The sequence below is a fragment of the Lissotriton vulgaris genome, chromosome 4_1 (genome assembly GCF_964263255.1).
Source record: "Lissotriton vulgaris chromosome 4_1, aLisVul1.2, whole genome shotgun sequence".
In the NCBI taxonomy this organism is placed as follows: domain Eukaryota; kingdom Metazoa; phylum Chordata; class Amphibia; order Caudata; family Salamandridae; genus Lissotriton; species Lissotriton vulgaris.
Genome location: NC_141691.1, coordinates 571467421 through 571489729, shown reverse-complemented (window position 1 = coordinate 571489729; position 22309 = coordinate 571467421). Strand labels below are relative to the sequence as shown.

At 43.2% G+C, this 22309-nt stretch overlaps 1 protein-coding gene across 1 annotated transcript in view; it reads right to left on the bottom strand.

The window, feature by feature from the left end:
- ITGA9 (integrin subunit alpha 9) overlaps nt 1-22309 on the bottom strand; it is an 885057-nt gene that overhangs the window by 667916 nt on the left and 194832 nt on the right. The window contains exons 12-14 of the mRNA XM_086964777.1: nt 13413-13503; nt 4039-4084; nt 2541-2695 (exon numbers count right to left, since the gene is read on the bottom strand). Coding sequence (XP_086820903.1) covers nt 2541-2695; nt 4039-4084; nt 13413-13503 — 292 coding nt within the window. The remainder of the gene's footprint in view (nt 1-2540; nt 2696-4038; nt 4085-13412; nt 13504-22309) is intronic.

Sequence of the window (22309 nt, the reverse complement as noted above, 5' to 3'; positions counted from 1 at the left end):
GCATGTTACACATTAACATTGGACAACCAAACATAGAATCATAAACAGAGTATCTACTGTCTAAAATGTGGATGCCGCACACCCCTAGACATCAGACCAAAGAACCCCAAAATAACTCCACATATATTCATTCCCACATAGACATTTCAAATGGGACTGCTTGTGATGTAAGATGCACGGTCCAAGACAAAAAGGGTAATACGAGAGGGGCTGCATGTGAGGTAAGGAATTCTGCACCAGAAACGTTTCCAAGTCGGTGGGTGAGGGGACCAGAACCACTTTGTCATAAATATTAGTGGCTTGAGGGTGCCTGGAGAGTATTGAATAAGCTTCTTCCAGCCTGATCAGGATGCATTTGCCTGCTAGCCAGTTGGGCTACCGAGCTCTTCTTTCGTTTCAGGAAATGCCAGGATAAACATCATTGACACAGAGGAAATGCATAACAGATGTAAACTGCGCTTTCAAGCCCAGAGGACTAAATACAGTGGCAATAAAAGTGCCTTGGTAAACAAGCAGATTTGAACACAGTTACAATGTTCCTTCAAAATGTAGACACAAATGTATGGGAAAGCCAGGCACTAGCTACATATACAATGCACCGTCAGTATTCAGACACTACAAATAATCTGAAGAGGAGATTAACTCAAAATTAATCTATAACCTTGTGTTATATGCTGTTGGTAGGTCACAGTTTAGATATCCTGATTTATTTTTATAGCCACTTTTAAAAGTATTTAGGAAATATACCAAGAAAAAACAGGAAGCAGAATTTAACGACGTGTATTATACGAGGTAAAAACAAGAAGCATACTTCAACAAAACATGCATAATATACTTTAAAAAACAGGAAGCCGAGTTCAAAAACACATGCATTCTATAGGAAGTAAAAACAAGAAGCACAATTCAACAACAAATGCATAACATACTAAGAAAAGCAAGAAGCAGAGTTCAGCAACACATGCATAAAACACTAACAAAAAGTAGAAAGCAGAATTTAACAACACATGCATACTATACAAAGTTAAAACAAGAAGCAGAATTCAACAACACATGCATAATATACTAACAAAAAACAGGAAGCAGAATTCAACAACACATGCATAATATACTAACAAAAAACAGGAAGCAGAATTCAACAACACATGCATAATATACTAAGAAAAAACAGGAAGCAGAATTCAACAACACATGCATACAATACGAAGTACATACAAGAAGCAGAATTCAGCAACACATGCATAATATACTAACCAAAAACAAGAAGCAGAGTTCAACAACACATGCATACAATACGAGTACATACAAGAAGCAGAATTCAGAAACACATGCATAATATACTAACAAAAAACAGGAAGCAGAATTCAACAACACATGCATACAATACGAAGTACATACAAGAAGCAGAATTCAACAACACATGCATAATATACTAACAAAAAACAGGAAGCAGAATTCAACAACACATGCATAATATACTAACAAAAAACAGGAAGCAGAATTCAACAACACATGCATAATATACTAACAAAAAACAGGAAGCAGAATTCAACAACACATGCATACAATACGAAGTACATACAAGAAGCAGAATTCAGCAACACATGCATAATATATTAACCAAAAAAAGAAGCAAAGTTCAACAACACATGCACATTTTTCAGATTTGTATTAGATATGGCGCCTATTTGATGAGGCCTAAACTGAGCTCCAAAGGGAAGTGCATCACTTGACAGAGAACATGTTTATTTTAGCAAGACCAGCTCGACAAAGTGTATTCAGCTGAGCAGTGCTTAATGTAATCTGGTGGTCACCAGTGGGGCCGCCAGCACACATTTTCAGTTAAAGCCTAATAGATGGTGCAATAAAACTCAACGCTCCTCACTATAAAACTAAACTGGCAAATACATTTGCAACAGTCAGCTATTTTTCCACTTTCACCGCACGACCCCTCAGAAGCAGCAAAAAAGGGGAAATACAATAATATCAAAACTTGTCCAGGTGCAATTGCTAGGGCTGGGAGCAGGGAATGAGTCACAGTAAAGGCACTAAGCAGATGAAAAGCATAGGAACAAAATGTCGCCTTATGAGGACTCAAAGTGGATGAAGGAAACATTACCAGATGCCTGTGTGATCAAAATAAGAATGACCAGAATTGTCCTCCAAAACAGCACAAAAAGGGAGGGTTGGTGTGGCAGTGACAATGCAATTATACCACTGGCAGTAAAAGAGAGTGTAAAGTCAAATACAGTCTACAACACTTACTTAATATTCCTCTTTACCATGATGGCCACCGGTATAACTTTAAAAAGCATGCTTGCCACCATTTCAGTCGTTAATAAGGAGATGTTTTAGTTGGCCCATAGCACATATACATTAATATCTGCAAAGAGCATCTGCTTTTGGCTGTGCTGAATGACCATTTTAAACACACAGGCCTACGTTAAATGGTGGATGGAAGAATACCAGCTTTCATAGGTGTTCATCATATTAAAAGAGGTGACGGAAACTCGAGAGCTTTTCACCAGAACACTGTACATTACCTATTTCCCCTGGTACATGCTTTCCTTTGAACTGAAAGCAGACGGTGACGTTGAGGCAGTTGTACTTCTGTAGGTCGTCCTGGCACTGCAGGGCTGTGATGTCGATGGAAGCGGGAAGAAAGATGGAGACATCCACAGTAATGACCGGTCTGGCCCTGAAGCAGACAAACACAACAGTAGTACTTTAGCAACAGCACATCAATTACGGTGAAACAGGACATGGTCTAAACTTCTGAAGCAGTCAATGATAGGACTCTAACACCCACAAGCAATGAAACCAAGATGGATATTAGCTTGGGCGCGTCTTCATTTAATGAAAAGGTAGCTTGAAAAATATACTCAAGTGAATGAGTTGTTCATTCCACAGACACAAACTCCAGAAACAGTTGTTGAGGTCCATCCATGCGGCTGGTCCCAGGCATCACACTACACTGCCCAGACGTGCAAGTCCATTCAAATCCCTAATAATTGATGGGGGCTTCCATATGCATTTCAGTCATCATCAGGTGTCCCTAAGGAGTGAATGTATGCACAGGTGTGTGCTCTTCACAGCAGTTCTATTTGCAACTGATAAGAGTAGCTTTTCAGTAACAAGTTTATGGTCTTTATTGCCAGGGACACTGGAATAATGCGATTTTACGGCTGCAGCATTTTCTGCATAGTTATGACTTTGCCGCATTTGCCACATAACAATATTTTGCTGCATTATCTGGAGCTTTTACCAAAAAAAAAATCTTTCTAGCTCAAACGGATCAAAAGTTACTAAAAACAGCAACACAGCTTCCTGTGCAGTGGAGGCCCTTCACAAAGGTTGCTTGCTCATTGCAATTCTTTGATATTACACTGCTACTAATTAGGTGAGATATTTTCCCATACAGTGTTACCATGTCAAAAAAGACAAAATAATTAGGTAATACTATCCAAAAATGCGCCGCATCAGGCGGTTTAATTTTTTTTTTGTTGCTGCTTAATTTACACAACCCTGCCGCATAATTTGGTCCTCCCCTTCTGCATATTTCCAGTGGCCTTGATTATGATGAGTTACATAGCTCTCTAGGTTTGTGAAGCACAGCCCACGCATACACCACTCTCAGCTCTGTACTTCACTATGCGTGAAAAGATAAGAGTGGGCAATGTGATGACTGCAATGCAGATGTCATACTCCACTGCTGATGGCATGATATGCAATCACAAGGAACTGACACTACCTGTGTCGTAGATGTACAGCACACAGCCCTATTTAATCACTTCATGACCATGCATAATGAGAAGGCAGGCTTTCATATCAATTTTTATGGTACTGTGCTTAGTTTATTTTCTTAAAGATACTTGATGCACTTTTTGAAGTTATCAAGTTGGAAGTAATGACCCTGCTCCGTTTAAATGTTTCACTTGGCCCAGGTGAAAACCTAAGGCAAGGCAATCACTGAAACTGAAAAAAAGAATTAGTAGAAAAAGGGGCAGGAACATAAGATAAGGAGTGCAGGCCCCATCTCACCTCAATAAGACTGCATTGTTTGACATGAATGCACCAATGGTAACATCTGAAAAAAAAGACAATTATGTAAGTGTTGTGCAACAACAGCAGGAGAGCATACAGTCCACACATCTTTCAATGGAGCACTGACAAGTGATGTTCAAACTCAAATCTAATACAACCAAGCCACGCTTGCAAAGTTTTGGTGCTTTCAGACTTATTGAACTTTTGGCCAATTCAGTTTAGGGAAGGCTTGTATGTCAGCCAGTCGGTGCACGTATGTGCCTCTTCAATAGTTGACAATAGGGAGCAGGATCACTTGATGAACAGTGCTTTGGTTTCATGCCTTGCTGGGTGCCTTGCTATTATGTACCCCAATATAGGCCTAAATAGCTAGATGACATTTCACCTACATTTGTCCTACCTTGCTCTGCATTAGGGTCCTAGCACTGACCTTTTACCCAGTTATGTGCTGAATAAATGTCGATCGATTTCCTAGAAACTTGCCTCATTTAATATGCATGAGGATTCTTAGAATAGTCCCCTACACATGATGTACATAACAGGATTAACATACTCTGTATAAAAGTCATGGTCATCATTATCCTAGGGTGGAAGAACTGCTTTGCATGATTACAGGTATTGATTTAGGCACTTTTACATAATCGTACTCACAACACATCGATTGTGTCAGGTACTCGAGGCCAGCTTTATGGTATAAAAGAACCATACCTACACTAGATAGACAGAGGAGAAGCTTCCACGCTGACACAAGACACTGGGGTCCCGGCCTGCAGAAGCTACAACACGCAGCGGTCTGACATCCCTTGCGGGTTGTCCAACTCGAGACCAAGACGGGGCCGTTCGTTCTCTCCCAACAGGTAATGGGGTTGGCTCTTTCCTAGGGGATTCTTGGCTTTACACCCACATACATGCTAGTTTCATGTAGATCGGTTTTGCCTTCACACTGTGTTATGTTAGCATAAGCTTATTAGAAGTTTAAACGCCATTTTCCTTTTCTGCAGCCTCTGCACACGCCACATTTTGTTATTAAAACTTTTTGCCTAGTAGAATATTTTGCTTCACACAAGAATAATATGTTTGCTTATAATATCAGCCTTGCTTGGTAAGCTATGTCTGAACAGTGAGTGCCAAGGCCTTCAAGGTTATTTCAACACAGCGCTTGTTGTTCGGTTTGATCAGCGCACGGTCTAGACATAATACATATGCAGCTGTGGCCAACTCTGGGTTTTAGGCGCGATTAATAATGCACTGCACAGAGCATGAACACACACACTTGATGAATATTGGCATGTAGAGAGTTGGTGCAGGAGATGATGTGATCCCTTTCTGCTAAGACCAGAGGTATGGGCCCGCCCTTCTAAACCCAAAGAGACCTTCTGTAGATATAATATAATATACTAGCTAGGGAGGGTAAACTGTTGTTCTATTTAGACCTTTTCCCTTTAGCATTTTAACATGCTTTCACCCTTTGTATTTTATGGAATAGTAACTATGCTGCTAACCTTGTTCCTTATAATATGTTTGCTTGTATTAGCTAAGATACTGCGCTTGAGAACACAGCATTAGAAATAAATATTTCAAACTTGCACGTGTCATCATTTACTCCTCGTTCTGGACTGATATGTTAGTATAACAAAAGAGTGTTCATGTGTTCCACGTTACCTGAGGTGTTCTAAGCCCATGTTCTGGGTTGTCTAATCATTGGGGGTGTGTAAGAACCAATGAGATACTGATTGCTAGTCTGGTAGGGGATTTTGGATACTAAGGTGAGTTTTTGGCACACCCTAATTCACTGAGGTTCCAAGTCTCTATGCACAGTTCTGTGTAGGAGCAGGATCCCTGTGACACTAGGTACACTTAGGTAGGATCAGCATCATAGAAGTATGCTTGATTACTGTCATGTATATATGCCTGCATATATTCACTGTTTTAGCACCATGGTAGAATTCTACCTTCTATTTACTCTGTTGGTGATTGTAATCTCATACATTTGCTTCTGCCTAGAGATTTTCGCAGCAGACATGTTTTATACTAGAATGACACTGGTTCAATAAATGCTTATTGAAAATGTCCCCACCGTTTATTCTGTGTATCTCTCTGAGACTGAGTCTGATTGACTGAGCAAAAGGTACTGCACGGTTTCCACGATCCCTGAAGGATCAAGGGTTGTCATGTTTGATGGTTGCCAGAAACTATCACTCCTTGGTAAGGTTAGGGGGCCTATAGTGGCACTGTGAGCTGGCTGGTCGAAAGGCTAACATACCTGTTGGGGATGTCCGGAATCAGTCCTAGACACCAATCCCTTAGTTTATGTTGTCTAAACTTGCAGATCCTATGTATTTTTAGGAAATGCACAACATGGCACCCAACGTCGGACCTTGTCATGTAGTTCCTAAAAATACATCTGAGCTGGTCTAAAGGCCTACATATACTTTGGGGGAGTCCGGAATCAGTCTAGACACCAATCCCTTAGTTTATGTTGTCTAAACTTGCAGATCCTATCTATTTTTAGGAACTACATGACACTGCCGGGTCATACAGACAAAGAATATGGTGCCAAAGGATCTAGTATTATTGTGAGCTCATCTCTAGTTGCTCAGCGTGATATCATCAAGGGTAATACTGTTCCCAGCAACTAGAAGTGGCCACTACAAGTGATAACTACAAGTGACATTTTTTATTGTGCAAATTTGCACTTAGTCCAAAAACAGATGACTTAGGCAAGAACTGCATGGATAGGTGGAGTCCACCAGTGAAGCATCATGGGAGACGAAGATAAAACTTTCCCCTTGCCCTGTCCTGCTGATCCCTCTCGCTGTCTCCCCACCCTTGTCCCCAGCCCCGACAAAGAGCACTCAACGCATGGCCATTTACCACCTACTCAGAGCAAGTGGTAATTGGTAATTGACCGCCCTCCTGAAGAAACCAACGGCGGACCCTACCGACCTCAAGAACTACCGTCCCATCTCGCTCCTTCCTTTTCCGGCCAAAGTCATCGAGAAGACCGTCAACAAACAGCTTGCCGCCTTCCTCGAGACGAACGGATCCCTCGACCACTCGCAGTCCGGATTTCGGGCCAACCACAGCACCGAGACCGCCCTGATCGCAGCCACCGATGACATCAGAACCCTGATCGACAACGGGGAAACAGAGGCCCTCATCCTCCTGGACCTCGCTGCAGCGTTCGACGCGGTCTGCCACTGAACCCTAGCGAAGCGCCTCAGCAACATCGGAATCTGAGAGAAAGCGCTGGAATGGATCATCTCATTCCTCACCGGAAGAACCCAGAGAGTCCGCCTCCCTCCGTTCAGATCTGACGCCACCGAAGTCAACTGCGGCGTACCACAAGGATCTTCTCTCAGCCCGACCCTCTTCAACGTCTACATGAGCCCCCTCGCAGCATCGCACGCCAACACCACCTCAACATCATCTCCTACGCCGACGACACCCAGCTGATCCTCTCCCTCACCAACGATCCCACCACCGCAAGAGCCAACCTACATGAAGGGATGAAAGACGTCGCCGACTGGATGAGGAGCAGCCGCCTTAAACTGAACTCAGACAAGACGGAAGTCCTCATCCTGGGATCATCACCCTCCGCCTGGGACGACTCCTGGTGGCCCCCGGCCCTGGGCACCGCCCCCAAACCAACGGACCACACACGCAACATGGGCTTCATCCTGGACTCCTCCCTGTCAATGACCAGACAAGTCAACACCGTTTCTTCCTCATTCTTCAACACCCTGCGCATGCTCCGCAAGATCTTCAGATGGATCCCCACTGAAACCAGGAAGACCGTCACCCAGGCTCTCGTCACCAGCAAACTGGACTACAGGAATGCCCTCTACGCCGGAACCACAGCCAAACTCCAGAGAAGACTCCAACGCATCCAGAACGCCTCCGCACGACTCATCCTGGACATCCCCCGACACAGCCACATCACCGGACACCTGAGAGAACTGTACTGGCTCCCCGTCAGCAAGAGAATCACGTTCAGACTCCTCACCCACGCACACAAGGCTCTACACGACCTGGGCCCCAATTACCTCAACGACCGCATGACCTTCTACACGCCCACGCGCCAGCTACGATCAACCAGCCACGCACTCGCCACCGTACCACGCATCTGCAGAGCCACCGCCGGAGGAAGATCCTACTCCTACCTGGAAGCCAAGACTTGGAACTCCCTCCCCATTCACCTTCGACGTACCCAAGACCATCTCTCCTTCAGGAAGCAACTCAAGACCTGGCTGTTCGAGCAGTGACACACCCCTCTCCCCCAGCGCCTTGAGACCCTCCCGGGTGAGTAGCGCGCTATATAAATGCCGTGATTGATTGATTGATTGGTAAAGGGTTGCTATTTGCCCCAGAATTAGGAGTGACATGATCAAAAGGGTCTTGTATTCCCAGGTCAGCATGTTATTCCCCATTCTGGGGTCAGTAACATCTAAGGGCCATTATTTGGTGTAGGTATTCTTTCCATGTGTGTTTTAGAATCAGAGCCATAGTTTTGAGATGTGCTCAAGAGCGTAAAACACCCATTTAAATATAATCTCGAGGGTGGTAGGGCACCACAAAAAAAAAATACATTGATTTACCTTTTTAACATGCTGCACAATGTCGTCCTCCCTCAGGTGTTTTCTCTCCTCCTGGAAGCTCCGGACCAGTAAACTGCAGTTCTGGTGCTGCTCTCACAGCATGAAAACAGCACCAGGATCAGATAGAGCAGACTCTCTCAGCACTCCTAAGAGCACTGGAGGCTTGTGCATGCTCTAACCCAGCTTTTGGACAGCTGGGTTAGAGAAATTTAAAATGTGCATGCCTGGCTGGTCATCCCAAGACGGCGGGCTAAGAGACATGCGCATTTTAAAGCTCACAGCGCCTTGCTGCTGCCACTCTGCAGTGCTGGCTCCACCCCGTCATGACACTTAGTTCAGGACGGGTTGCTGAAAAATAAAATGATAATAAATAAACGTTATTACCATTTTATTTTTTAGCTCTGGGGCTTGTTGGCCGACGCTCTCCCGCTCAATTGGATAAGCCACGCCTGTGACCACAGCAGCCAGACATGAGGTTCTGGCCATTTTTGCATACAGCCTCCTCTTCCTGCAAATGTGGCCCCATTTCCTTCTAACCCAGAGTGAGGTATTTACCACATGTGGTAATTCCCTCTTATTCCGACTTTTTAATTTGCCAACGAGGCACAACATGCTAATTGATACTTACCACATCAAATTCTGTATGTTTTGCCTTTTTTATGGGCCTTTTTCTCCTATAAATTTCGGCATGTTTGACCAGTAGGAATTGAGCAGGGAAAAACTGAGAGGGCGTGATAAATATCACACAATTCATAATTCTGACCGATCTCTGTGCAAAGGTGTTTGCGAAGGGATCTGAATTTAGCCCTGCACTTGTAATCAGTAACGTTGAATATGCATGGTCAGACTGAACACATGATACAAATAGTGCAATATTTGTGTAGGTAAAAGTGTAATTTCCCCACCAACACTAAGCACACTCTCATAGCTGGAGGCATCAAAGAACAAGAGCTCTCTTACATAATAACATCACGTAACTTAAGCCAGGAGGGCTTTAAGTGGGATGAAAAAACTGGGGGGGGGGCCTCTCAAGGGGGCGTGGCCAATGTAATTAGGGGCGTGGCTTAACACATAAGCTTAAAAGTCTGTGGTTAGCGTAGTGTGCCGCCCGACTTGTATTTTGCTGTTTCTGTCATTACATCTAGATATAAGATACAAGTAACAAAATACCTACAACAAGTCAGGACTATCGTTTTTGTCAATGGTTGTTAGTTGCATAGAATAAATAAGCAGCAACTAGGCTTGCATATAAAGTGAAAAAGCTTTCACTTAGAGCCCTGGTGACACCACAACAATGTTGCTATTCCTGACCTTCAAAAAGATAAGTGGCAATATGCGCTGTTCTATAGGGCTCCCTCACTCGTACCAGCGCTCGGAGTCGTGTGTTTAAAAAAGCAGACACGACAGATGTAAAAAGCAAGGATTTCCCTTCCCTTTACGTCGTGCCGTAACTTCTCCACTAGTGAGAAGTGAGCAGTGTGAGCAGCGTCCATCGTGCCTGCTGTCACTGAAGTCTGAAAAACAACAGACCGCCTGTGCCAGGGCACAAAACAGAGCCCGATAGAGACCCGTTTCGAGGCCCCTTTTAAAAAACTGCCGGTGCTCAGACCCCTTGAGACCCGGCCCACCTAAAGCCCTGACTTAAGCTTACTTAAAAATTTCATTTAATGACTAATGAAGGAAGCTGTGAGACGCACTACAGATCCATTGAGCCACATACAGTAATCCTATCAACCCAAAGAAGAAGCACGCGCCTGTTCCGTGGGTTATGAATTAATTATCAAATGTCCACTTCACTTTCAAGCGAATGATGCATGTTGGCGAGTCGAGACCTTTTAATCAAGCACAAATGGAAGAGGAATCCGCCACACAGTATGTTTAATTTATGAAAACAATCATATCAGGAGTTATGATACCACCTTGTTTATACAAAGCGCAGCCCAATGCAATAAATCCTGCATTGCCTTTGACCTGGGTATGTTAAGTAGCAGGTACTGCAGAGGCTTTGGGACATTGTCAAAATATTGAATTTCCAACCCTCATATCGGGCCTCCCCGGTCGCCAGCTTCATTACTTCTATTCACCACTCCACATTAAGACCAAAGTCAGCCAATCCCTCCAGAATCCCTCAAGAGCTCTTATAGTGAATGTTTTCAGTGTTGCCTTATTACAACTTGTGATGTTTTAAAATCAATAATTGTGGTCTAAAGTGCAAAGACCCGTTGTAGAGTGGTTACGAGGTGACTTTAGGCACATGGTTGCAACAACCAAGTACTTGGTCAGTCAGAAAGGTAGTAGAGTTGATCAAAGCAAGTCATCTTACTGTATGTGGCATTTGCAGTCGCCAGTTGAAAATGCAGAAGGTTGCACTAGTCAAACACGGTAAAAGGCTCGACCCAGAAATGTAAAATAATATAGATTCAGCATAAGGGATCCTTATTGGCCTTCTTTGATTGAAATATTTGAAAGTCAAATAGAACAGTTCCTGAGCCGGACTAAAAAAGTATATACATATATAATTAAAATATAGACATTAAAGTAGCATTTTAAAGAAGCATGATGGTCCAAGCAAGATTTTATTGTTTTGTTTTAGTAACGCATCTGTTTTCAGCAGGAGCGACTGACTAGCAATGGATTTTCTTGGTCGATCTGCAACCCTGCGAGACTGGAGATTATGTAGCGTGCCACAACATAATGCACATTAGTCCCATCACAAAATCAGAGGTAGGTCGCAAATAGTCGGCGTGCAATTTGCGACTATTATGTGGGTGTTGTCTCTTTGTACCACTGGCAAATTGAGGGCATGCCCTGGACTCTCTAAACTGCTCCTTGTTCCACAAAATCATACCTCTTTGTGGGCAATGAACTCCTCCCTGGTGTGTGCGATCAAACGTTTCTTCATTCACATCACGCAAAAAGCAATATATGTGCTGAAGACCAAATTGACTAGAGAACATTTTTGTAACACAAACAAATCTCACAACCAAACAAATGGAATTGTGAAAAACATTTTCTGCAAACAGACGAAAACACCATTTTCACCCCAGTTAGCATCAGTCTTGGACCATTTGATAAATACCAACAATATTACACAACAGATCACGGACTAGATTAAAAACTTGGGGTCTAAACCGTGACCTGTGTTTTTGCTCTCTCTTATAGGTAGATATCACAAGTTTGTTATACTTAGATTTGTGTTTTCCCTGCTACTCAGCTGGTGTGGCTCTTGGAATGTCTGATGTCATGGTAGAATCCTGTGTGCCTGGCTTAGGTGGAGTGGCAGTTGATGGCAGGCAGGCTGAGTGGCAGGGAGGCCACTCCTGGTGGGGTTATATTTATATTCATCTTGACTTAACATCTTAATCTGAACTATGAAACTAAGCTTGATTAAACCTACATGGAATATATACCTGGCTCATGGACTTTCTTTTAAGTACAACAAAGTTTTGAAGACAAATTGAAAGACTGAATACAATATAGTATAGAGAGAAATTGCTATCTCGGATAATCGAGGGAAAGAGAGTTGCTGGGAAGTCTAGGCCCCTCATTGTAGTAGTGCAAATACTTAAGGACTTCATGTGGACTTGTGAGAGCTGCCTTTCGCCTAAAGGAGGCACCATGAACTTCCTTGAGCTCTCCAGCTCATTTATCGACCAATCTGTCCTTTTAACCTCTTCTCATCAGACATACATCCCAATAGATTCACCCTTCCACTCTTTGTAGTATGTCACATTGCCCCGTTATAATGCGCACAAGTAATCACTGGATGATTGTTTGTGTTCCTATGTTACTACGTGCAAAAACATTCTGATGCGTCTGTGTAAGGTCACACTCTGACACTAAAGAAAATGCCAAAATAAATAATTAGACATTCTACAAAGGGAGCCCTAATGTACCTTCTTCTTCTTAGAAACAGAGGGCCTTATTCAGAGTTTGGCAGACGGGCTGCCACATCTTGATGTGAAAGATCGCCTGCCAGCCGTACTGCAAGCGCCTTGGCTTTAATGCTCTTGTCATACAGAGGAAAGGGTATCCTGCGTGTTTTTGACAGAGTATCCCATCCGCCTAACTCCAGATAGAGCCCGAAGTGTCCTACAATAATTGGTGGGACTACGAGTCCAGCGGAGCTGTGTTCCTTGGTGGAACACCGCTCCATGATCACTACTGGTCCGTTGTTCCCAATCCCAATTTTCCTGGATGCAAGAAACATACTAATTTAACTGCCTACAACTCCAGCCAGTATATATCAGGATTTAGCTGCAACAGAAGCCAAGCCACGTCCCCTGCGCTGCACTTTTTCCTCTGGCAAGGGGAGAGCACTCAGTGCTGCCCACCCCCACTAGGACTTAACATGGCCTCCACCCCCGCCTTATCTATAGCCCTCCTCCTCCCCATCCCACACAGAAACCCCTGTGCATGTTCACCACTTGCTCAGAGCAGGTGGCAAATGTGTGCATTAAACCCCTCGGAAAATTAAATTCCATGCACAAAACAGCATTATAATTCCGTGTCCACCCAGTTATTCCCCATTCCGATGGATTCAACCTGCAATTGTATGATACTGGCAGGATGATACCAAGAGGTGAAGACCACCTGTCGTGATTGTAAGTAGCATGTTGTCTCACTTGATTGAGGAAACTCACAGCAGGCCCGCACCCAGGCACCCTCGCTGTAACAACCATCACACACCAAGCAATGTTCAACAACGGAAAGCTGCTCCTCGGAGAGGGCGTGGCGAGCAGTGCCATGATTCAGTGACCTCTCTGTACGTACCGGGGTACCCGTTTCCGTCCATGTCCACCCCTCCTGATATGGACTGGCCAAACATCCGCAAGGCAGGGTCGATGCTGTGTCCGGACAGCCGCTGAAACAGATAATGCAGAGCACGAATCACGGGAGGAAGCAAAGCTTTGGGAACACTTCAAAGTGGCTCAGTCACATCTCGCTTATCAGCACAGCCATTTCCCAGCTCAGGCGCGCGGGGTTAATGCCCGCCTAAAAAGCAACAGCTGAGGGAAAAGCAATCACGGCAGGAGGACCACTGGGCTGATCCTGCAGTTTTAGGAATACTTTATCTTACCAATTTACTTCTGCTCTTATTACACAAGTAATGCCACCTTGAGCAGGAAAATAAAGTGTGTTTATAGAGACTGCACGGAGCCAACGTTACTTTGGATGAATGAGCTATAGGCCACATCAATCATGCAATGACCGGAAGTGCTGCCTATGTGTTTAACTGACTTGAATTCAAGCCTCTGTAATACAGCCCGCCTTTTCCCTTAAAACATTAATGTATACATTATATTTTTTATTTCGACATAGCAGTGAACTGAATGTGTATGTACAGGGCGCACTACCTACCCACTCTTACTGCTTAAAAAAAAATGTGCCCAGCACACTTTTCTTTTCTTTCCTTTTACATTTAGGAAGCGCTTTGGTGTCTGATTTGAAATGGTCGTGCAATATAAATACATTAATAAATAAATACAACTTCAAGTCTGGATGACTAAAGGTGCTCAAATATTATAAGCCCATTTGTTTACAAATCAAAGTTCGGATTAGGAAGCATTAAAAATACATTTATAGTTCTGTTATATGGTTTTATATGCATCTAGATCTTTCTATACTACCAGACGAAACTCAATGAGCAGTTACTATAGGGCACATTACATCGATAATAAGGGATTGTTATGATGGCTGCCGTACAGTGCAACAAAAACACATCAATAGTATGGCACCATTCAGATAAAAGATATAGGATAGCAGGTATTAACTATCCTACCATATAACGTGTGCACACCCCTGCCTGACGAGAAGAAGGTGCACTTATATGTTCGAATTCAAATGATGTTTGCAAAATATTTCAATTTTTATGTAACTAAGAGCACATTCTAAAGAGCAATGGCATTCATAACATTTTTTCCTTATCTAAATGTATGTGAATCTATGTTATGGTCTTGGGACGTACTTAGTAGAGAAATTCAAAGGCAGATTTTACTGGAGCTGTTTTAATCAGTGGCAGTTGGTAACCTGAAGAAGTAGTGGGGTAGCACACGGGCGCTCACTCGCTTCCACCCATAAACAAGCACACATGCTCACATATCTCACTTTTGCTGGTTCTATTTCACCCCCTGCTTTCTACCTTTTATCAATGTTTTTCTATTTTTCTCTTCTAATTGCTTTCATCCTTTTCTGTCTCTCCCCTTTTCTTTTCTGCCTTCCTCTTTCTTGTTCTGGGTTAAAAGTTGATGATAAAATGTAAGTCTTGGTCCTCAAAAATAAGTGCTGGTGCCCACCACCTGCAACCACGGGTACATACTAAGAGCGCAAACACTTCACACTATGTTCAATGTTAATCCTCACAGAGCAAGTGTTTCCTAGATAGACTATGTTCTCGCGTGTCTGGAAGTCAGTACCCGGGCATACCCCTAGCTGGTAGCAATCTAACCTAAATCTTTCTCTGGGTTTGGAAAAGTAGCCATAGCCTTTGAGAGAAGAAAGGGGCAGAAGTCTTTTGTACAGCTATCCTTGTGGCAGCCTTGGGCTCAGCGTACATTTGGGGGCTGGATTGACTTTGGGCCGAAGACAATCCAACCCATCCAAAGATTCTGCATTTAAATTAGGCAACAAATGTCATGAAAAAATATGATGAAGACTTAAAAATAAAAAGGCAACATTTCTGACTTTCTCATTTATATACAATATGATAACATTTTTATTTTGGGAGCTTTATATAACGTGAACTCGACCTGAAGGCATCGGAGCGCTTTACATGAGCACCAGTTGGATTACAGATAGGCACATACATTTTTGTTAGGCACAGAGAGATTAAGTGATTCGCCCAGAATCACAGAATGTTGAGCATCCCTGCCGCGACTCGAACCAGGTTCCCCAGCACTAACCGCTAGGCTGCATCCTCTGTGCATTGAGCAACAGTTATTAAAAGTAATATTTATTTACACAATAAACATTCAACACTATCCCCAAGCCCTGACAACAGTTGCCACAAATTACCCAAGATGTGTTCCAGTGTGTCATGTTCTCTGTATATATGACTTATTATGTTATCTATATTTATAAAAACGTAAGTATGTCTGTTTGTCCTTTATGCATTACTACACCATTCATCCAATCACCATGAAACTTTGGGAAGTTGTTGAGTACACTCCCGCGAAGGTTTCTAGCAAAATGAAATGTGTTAAAAGTTGTTGAGTACACTCCCGCGAAGGTTTCTGGCAAAAAAAAAAGAAACATTTGTTAAATATCGGCTCCCCGGCCCCCCCAGGGCCCTCATAATCTTTCCAATACTGAACGTTTACAGTTTCCGGTGCAACTAGCTTTTGCAATGACCATCAACAAAGCACAAGGACAATCGCTGCAAGTGTGTGGACTAGATTTGGAGAATCCGTGCTTCTCACATGGACAACTGCATGTGGCCAGCTCACGCGTCGGAAAACCTTCTGATTTATTCGTGTACGCACCAGACGGAAAAACAAAAAATACTGTGTATCCACAAGCACTTGAATAAATAAACAGAATTAAAACAACACTTTAAAATGTTTTCCATAATGAAAGGAATCTCCTTCCCCCCTTGGACAGACTTAGGAGCGATGTGGCGGGTTGGAAGAAGCTCCCTCTCTCCCTGCTGGGGCGTGCAACCCTCTTTAAAATGATGTCTCTGCCTCGTTTTCTTTACGCTCTACAAAACACTTTAGATGTAGTGCCCGCTAGCTATTTTCGGGAGGTCGACGGGTTACAACGTAGTCTGTTGTGGGAGGGTAGACCCCGGATCGCATTAGCCAAACTGACGCTTCCGTGGTATGACGGCGGGATTGCGCTCCCCGATATACGGCGCTACTATTGGGCCTCTCAATTGGCAGGAGTTAATCTTAGCACTTACTGGCCCCCTTCTGACCCTGGATATGCGATGGATAGATGCTTCTTCCTGGCGGCAATTGTAACAGAGCATTGTATACTAGGACGGCTGGAAACAATTTAACGGGGCCGACTAAGCATCCGGTGCAGATCTGGCGTGATGCTACTAGCTCTTTGGGATGGAAAGGTTGTTTGACGCAGGCCACTCCACTGTTGGATTCTGACATGTTAGGCAAGCTCTGGAATATGAAGGGTTTTGACAAATGGGACTTGATTGGGCTCTCGACTATCGGCGATGTCTGGGCTAAGGGGAGGCTCAAAACGTTCCTGGAATTACAAACCGAATTCAAATTGGGTAGTACTGAGTATTTTCGCTATGCACAGGTCAGACATGCGTTGACGGCGGCCATGTCGGAGGCAGCGGACCTGCCCGAGGCGTGACCTCTTGAAGATAGGATTTTAGATGGACATCTGCCCGAAAAAACTATTTCCCTCATTTATAAAAAATTGATCAATCATAGGGCGGATCTCCTGGTTGCATTAAGGGACAAATGGTCGCAATATGGTGTTGAATTAGATGATGAGGACTGGCAAGCGGCTGTGTCATCACCGAGGGTAGTCGCGATCCCAGCACGCCTTCGACTTGTTTGGTTGAAAATATTGCATAGGATTTATGTCACGGGACCCCGCCTGGTTCGGATGGGGCTGTCGGACACTGATTTGTGCAGACGAGGGTGTGGTCTTGTGGGTATGTTCCTCCATATTATTTGGGAGTGTCGTTCTGTAGCCTAATATTGGAGGGGGGTTCACGATGTCATGCAAGAGGTCTTGAGGGTGGCTGTGTTACCGGAAGCAAGGAGATGCCTCCTAAATGTTTGGGAGCCCACTGATCTTAATGCAGCGCAGACAGCCCGGGTAACTCTGGGTGATATGATAGTGAAAAGGAATATAGCACAACGGTGGGGATCAGAGAGGTCACCGACCATCGAAGAATGGAAAGAGAACATGGATTGGTGTATGTTCCGCGAAAAAACTGTTTATGTGGCGCGGGGCCGCCCACGTAAGTGGGCATCTGTATGGGGGCTGTGGAATCAATACAGGGGAGACATATGTGTGCCACCTGTTGCTTCTCCCATTGATGTTCCTACATCACCTTGATTGTTTTTGTATTTGTGTATCATGTTTCCCGATTTCCCCCCCTTGCCCTTTCTTTCTCCTGACGAGATGTTGTTTCAATAAAAAGAAATATTAAAAACAAATGTTTTCCATATTAAAATGAATATGTTTCAATACAAATGACACAATGTAAATTGAATGTTATCATAACAAGTTTCCTTAAATTTCCTTTCTTCTGAGATCGCAGCAACGCGCGACGGGTAAGCTAGTTAAATATAAATTAACATTATTTAAATGAACCATATACAAGTGCATTTTTTGTGTAGTGAAGATCCTGAACTGAATTACTTCAACGGGCTTGCTAAGCGATTGGTTAAGGAAATCATACATAATGTAGTAAAGCAATTTGCCTTTGATCACACAATTTGGTGAAGTAAAGAAGTGAAGATTTGAGTTCAAGTTTCCTGGTTCCATATTCTGCAGTTTAGCCCCTGTAGGGTTACATCCTTCTCTATTCCATTTAACAAAAAAGGTCAATGCTTTGTGTTCAATTATTTCATGAACTAGTATTAGCAAACGGAGTTTAATAAATACACTTATCACACCCTTAAGTCAATCTGACACCATAGACATACATTCATTTATATCTGTGGGTAGTCATAAGATTTAAAGGCGTTCATTCTTTTTTGCTTGGTACGATTCTCCAGAACATATCTGTCTGAATCCTACTGTACATCTCATACTATTCCTTGAAGAGATAACTGCAACCCAAGGAGAAAACTCTTGGATGACTCCAAGACCTCTGTGGTTTGGTCATTATTTAATTGCAGTCACTGAGCTGTTGAGCATCTCCCAAAATAGTTTTGTTTGTCAAGTCAGGCGAGCAAGCAGTACCATTAACATAAAAATACCATCGCCTGCTTTCCCTTACACTTAATTTTATATAAAAAAGGACGATTTACAAGCAGGGTGTCCCACTTCAAAGGAAATTGGACCCTGGACATACTGAATAAAGTTGCTTTGGATATAATTATACATGTATACATATAATATAGTAAGCGTATGGTAAGGCTGGCGTGCCTGAGTTGAATTTCACAAACAGACTGATTCTAGGGGATGATCAACACCTAAATAACCTTAATTAAATAAATAAGAAAAGACAGAGGTCTTGGAGCCCCCACAGAGTTTGTTCCTTTGGTTACAGCGCGTTAGTGAGACGCAGACAATGTACGGCAAGGCATCAGACACTTGTTCTGTCACTGTGTTTGATCTCCAGTTTCTACAGAATCACTTACAACACAAAACACACTTTTATCTTCGAATATTCTCAGATCTTCTGTGCTTTAGCAGTTTTTGTTTTAGGAAAACTGCATTAAGCATCGAGGGTTGCAGGACCTGGGATTATTGGCTTCGCTCTATTTGGGCTCGCCAGTCCCCATTGGACAATGGCCCGGGCCAGACATAGGGATTTTGAGAGACAACCACAAGGGAAAATCATGTATTTATTTAATTTTCCCTTGTGGTCATATCTCGAAACCCCCCTCAGCCAGCCCCATCACTTTTACCTGCTGAGGCCACGGCTGGATGTCACTTATGCTACCCCAGGCATTTTGGTGAATGAACATCCGTGCCAGGTACATGTGGTGCAGGCGGCCTCAGAAAACCAAACTATTAATTCTGTCTTTGACTAAACTGAGCACAGAAGAGGGATGGTGACTGGTGATTTTCAGACACAGGTAACCAGTCATTTGTCTGGACTGCTAACTCCTTGCCATAATGGTCTCAATTCCGGACCTCTGTCAAGCGCTCTGGAGTAAATTAATGGATACTCGTTGTGCCATATCAAACTTCCTAAAAAAGAAATATTAGCTGAGCTGGGACTCCTTTCCTTTCAAAAAGTCAGGGTGGAGGTAAAGCTCTTCAATTATCGCTATTCTTGTGACCTGGGATATATCCGTCCATAATGGTGAGGGAGGAGTAACTATCTCGCAAGTGATATATCGCATAACAAAAATATTGCATCTGTGATATCGGCAACATAAGCACATGTGGCGTTAGGAATGGTACATTTGTAGTAACACCAACAATATAGCAGTAGGCAATGCAGTGCATGCAATATTTATGTAGGTCAATATTGGTGACTTCAGTACAGTGACATACAACCATCCCAAATAGAAATGCAGATTCTGTGCCATGGTGAGGACATTCCATGATCTGAACTGTGGTACTGAGAGCAGTCAATCACAGTGCAATACAATGGTGTGGTTGCGGGTCAGTGTGGGTTACTGCTCTGTTATCTGCAGTAGAATGCATGCTTTCTTGATGGCCTCAATACTGAATGCAATTACCTCACAGCACTGAAAGACCTGTAATGTTTGGCAGGCTCTAATGTTCCTTCGGCAATGCAAAAAGAGAAACAGATGTCTACAGTTTGGTTTAGTCGGAGCAAGCAACTATGCAATAGATTGTATTTATTATCCAGAAAGTTCAATTTCTATGCCTACGTGAAATGATTTCAAACGGCACATAACACTAGATGTTTAATTTTGCACAAGACATACAGGGTTGATTCACAAAGATTTAATTGCGAGTAGTTTTGACTTACTCTTGTAGTACTCCTGGCAAAATCATCAAACTCAGGAGTGAGCTAGAAGTACTCCATGAGGATGTCCCAGCAAAATCCTTGTGAATCAGGCCTATAGGCTGAAGCCCCAGGAAAGGGTACAAGAAAGCACATATAGACATTTTCTGATCCCCCACACCTTCCATGACATTACAAACTTGCGCCCGGCTTCCCTATTGGCTCTTCTTCTCTCTCCCAGGGCCTTTAGTGCTCACAGCTTCTGACCCATGTGTCAGACTATCCACTGGTGCATCTTCAGCCCGCGCACTGTTCCCATGACATCCCTTTACACTAGTAATCCAAAAGTCCTTTATCAAAAAAAAGCCTAGTCTCTCTCCACTCCACTGTGCAGCCTCACTCCACAGTGCTCTCTGAGTCCCACCACCCGAGATCACCGCTGCAGCCCAGTAAGTATTTCTTTTGGTTTAATGCTTGTTGCATGGGTGTGAGGATGAATGTATGTGTATTAGTGCCTGCGTGCTGTGAATGGGTGTGTGAGCTCGTGTACGTGCTTATGAATGGTGAGTGTATGTGTGCATGAGTTGTGAGTGTGTGGGTATGAGTGGTGTGAACGTAGAAAGGCGAGAGTAAGTATTGAAGTTTGTGCCCACCCGCCCCACGTGCTCACATTACCGGCTGCCACTGCTGGCAGTTTATTATCAGCCCTTATTGCACCCTTTCCCCTCTTCTTGCACGCCACTCTGTTTTCTATGGTAATTAAAACCATTTCTGGTGGGGGGTTTTCGGTTTAAAGTCAATATTCACACACGGGGAGGTACAGTTTAACTACAAAATGCAACTATGGGGCTAGTTCCAACTATTATGATACTTTTTCACATTAGTTGTAGGTTTCACACTGCCTGTGTCCTCATTTTGGAAATGTATGGCTACAGCTGCTTATTGCTTTAAATATATATGCTATCTTTGTGCCACTCAGTCCTGTGAATGCTATGTTTTCTTACATGTACTCTAGACATGTACTATGAATTCTTTTCTAGCGCCTCATTAAACAATAGCCTTGTCGTCTGATGCAGCCTTACTGCACCGTAGAAATGCATGATGTGCAGCATTCCCACATCATTTCGAGGTCTGCACTGAGAAATGGGGCGAATGCCACATGTTTTACTCTTGTGCCAATGTTGAAACTTCGGAATGTGCAGTATTTTTCCTGCATACATTTTGTTCATAAAAACATGCGGGGAAACATCTGAATGTGTGGTGATCGCCGGAAAACTCATATTCCCCATTCGGATCTAAACTCCCATTTGTGTTTGAATCGAGAGTCCCAGGTGGGTCAGATATGAGGCCCCAATTCTATAAGTGATCTGATGGTTTCACAATAATATCGAGAAATAGTAATATCAGTCAGTATCCCAAAGATTTGTACCCTTATGCCTCTTATGCTCTCAACCATTCCACACTAAAGCAGCATATATCACAGGATAGCTATTTTTTATGTATTGTGGACAAATTATTCAATTCAGGGGTAAAGTTAGTGTAACTATTTCTGTAACTCCCAAAATGTAATTTCAGCGCTAACAGGAATGCACATACAGTACTCAGAATTGGTCATGGAAGGGTTACAACATATCACAAATCTCATTCAAAATGTATTCCCCGGAGTTTTTGAACGCTTCCCCAATTATGACATAGTTCTGGCCCTCGCTCTCGTCTTCTTGACCATTATCTGTGTTGGAGGTCCACAACATAAAATCAATTTTACCTCCTCCAACGCTTTCCAGCTAGGTTGATGGAACATCATTTACTACATTCCTGCTAAGCCAGTGGTTGATATCATGTCTGAAGCCGTGTATGGCTTTGAATCCTGAAATGATTAAATTGTCCTACAAAACACCATGTTCCCTTTATAATTGTTATTTTTAGTATATGATGTTCTCATAAGAAAACAATTTTCCCTCTGGCCCTAGTAGACGTGTGCTGGGAATGTGAAAGAACTCCCTGTAACTAGAAGAATATTGCACCGTATGGACCTCATGTATGATTTCATACAAATAAACTATGCTGTGCTAATTCTGCAAGGTTTTCAGTAACGTAC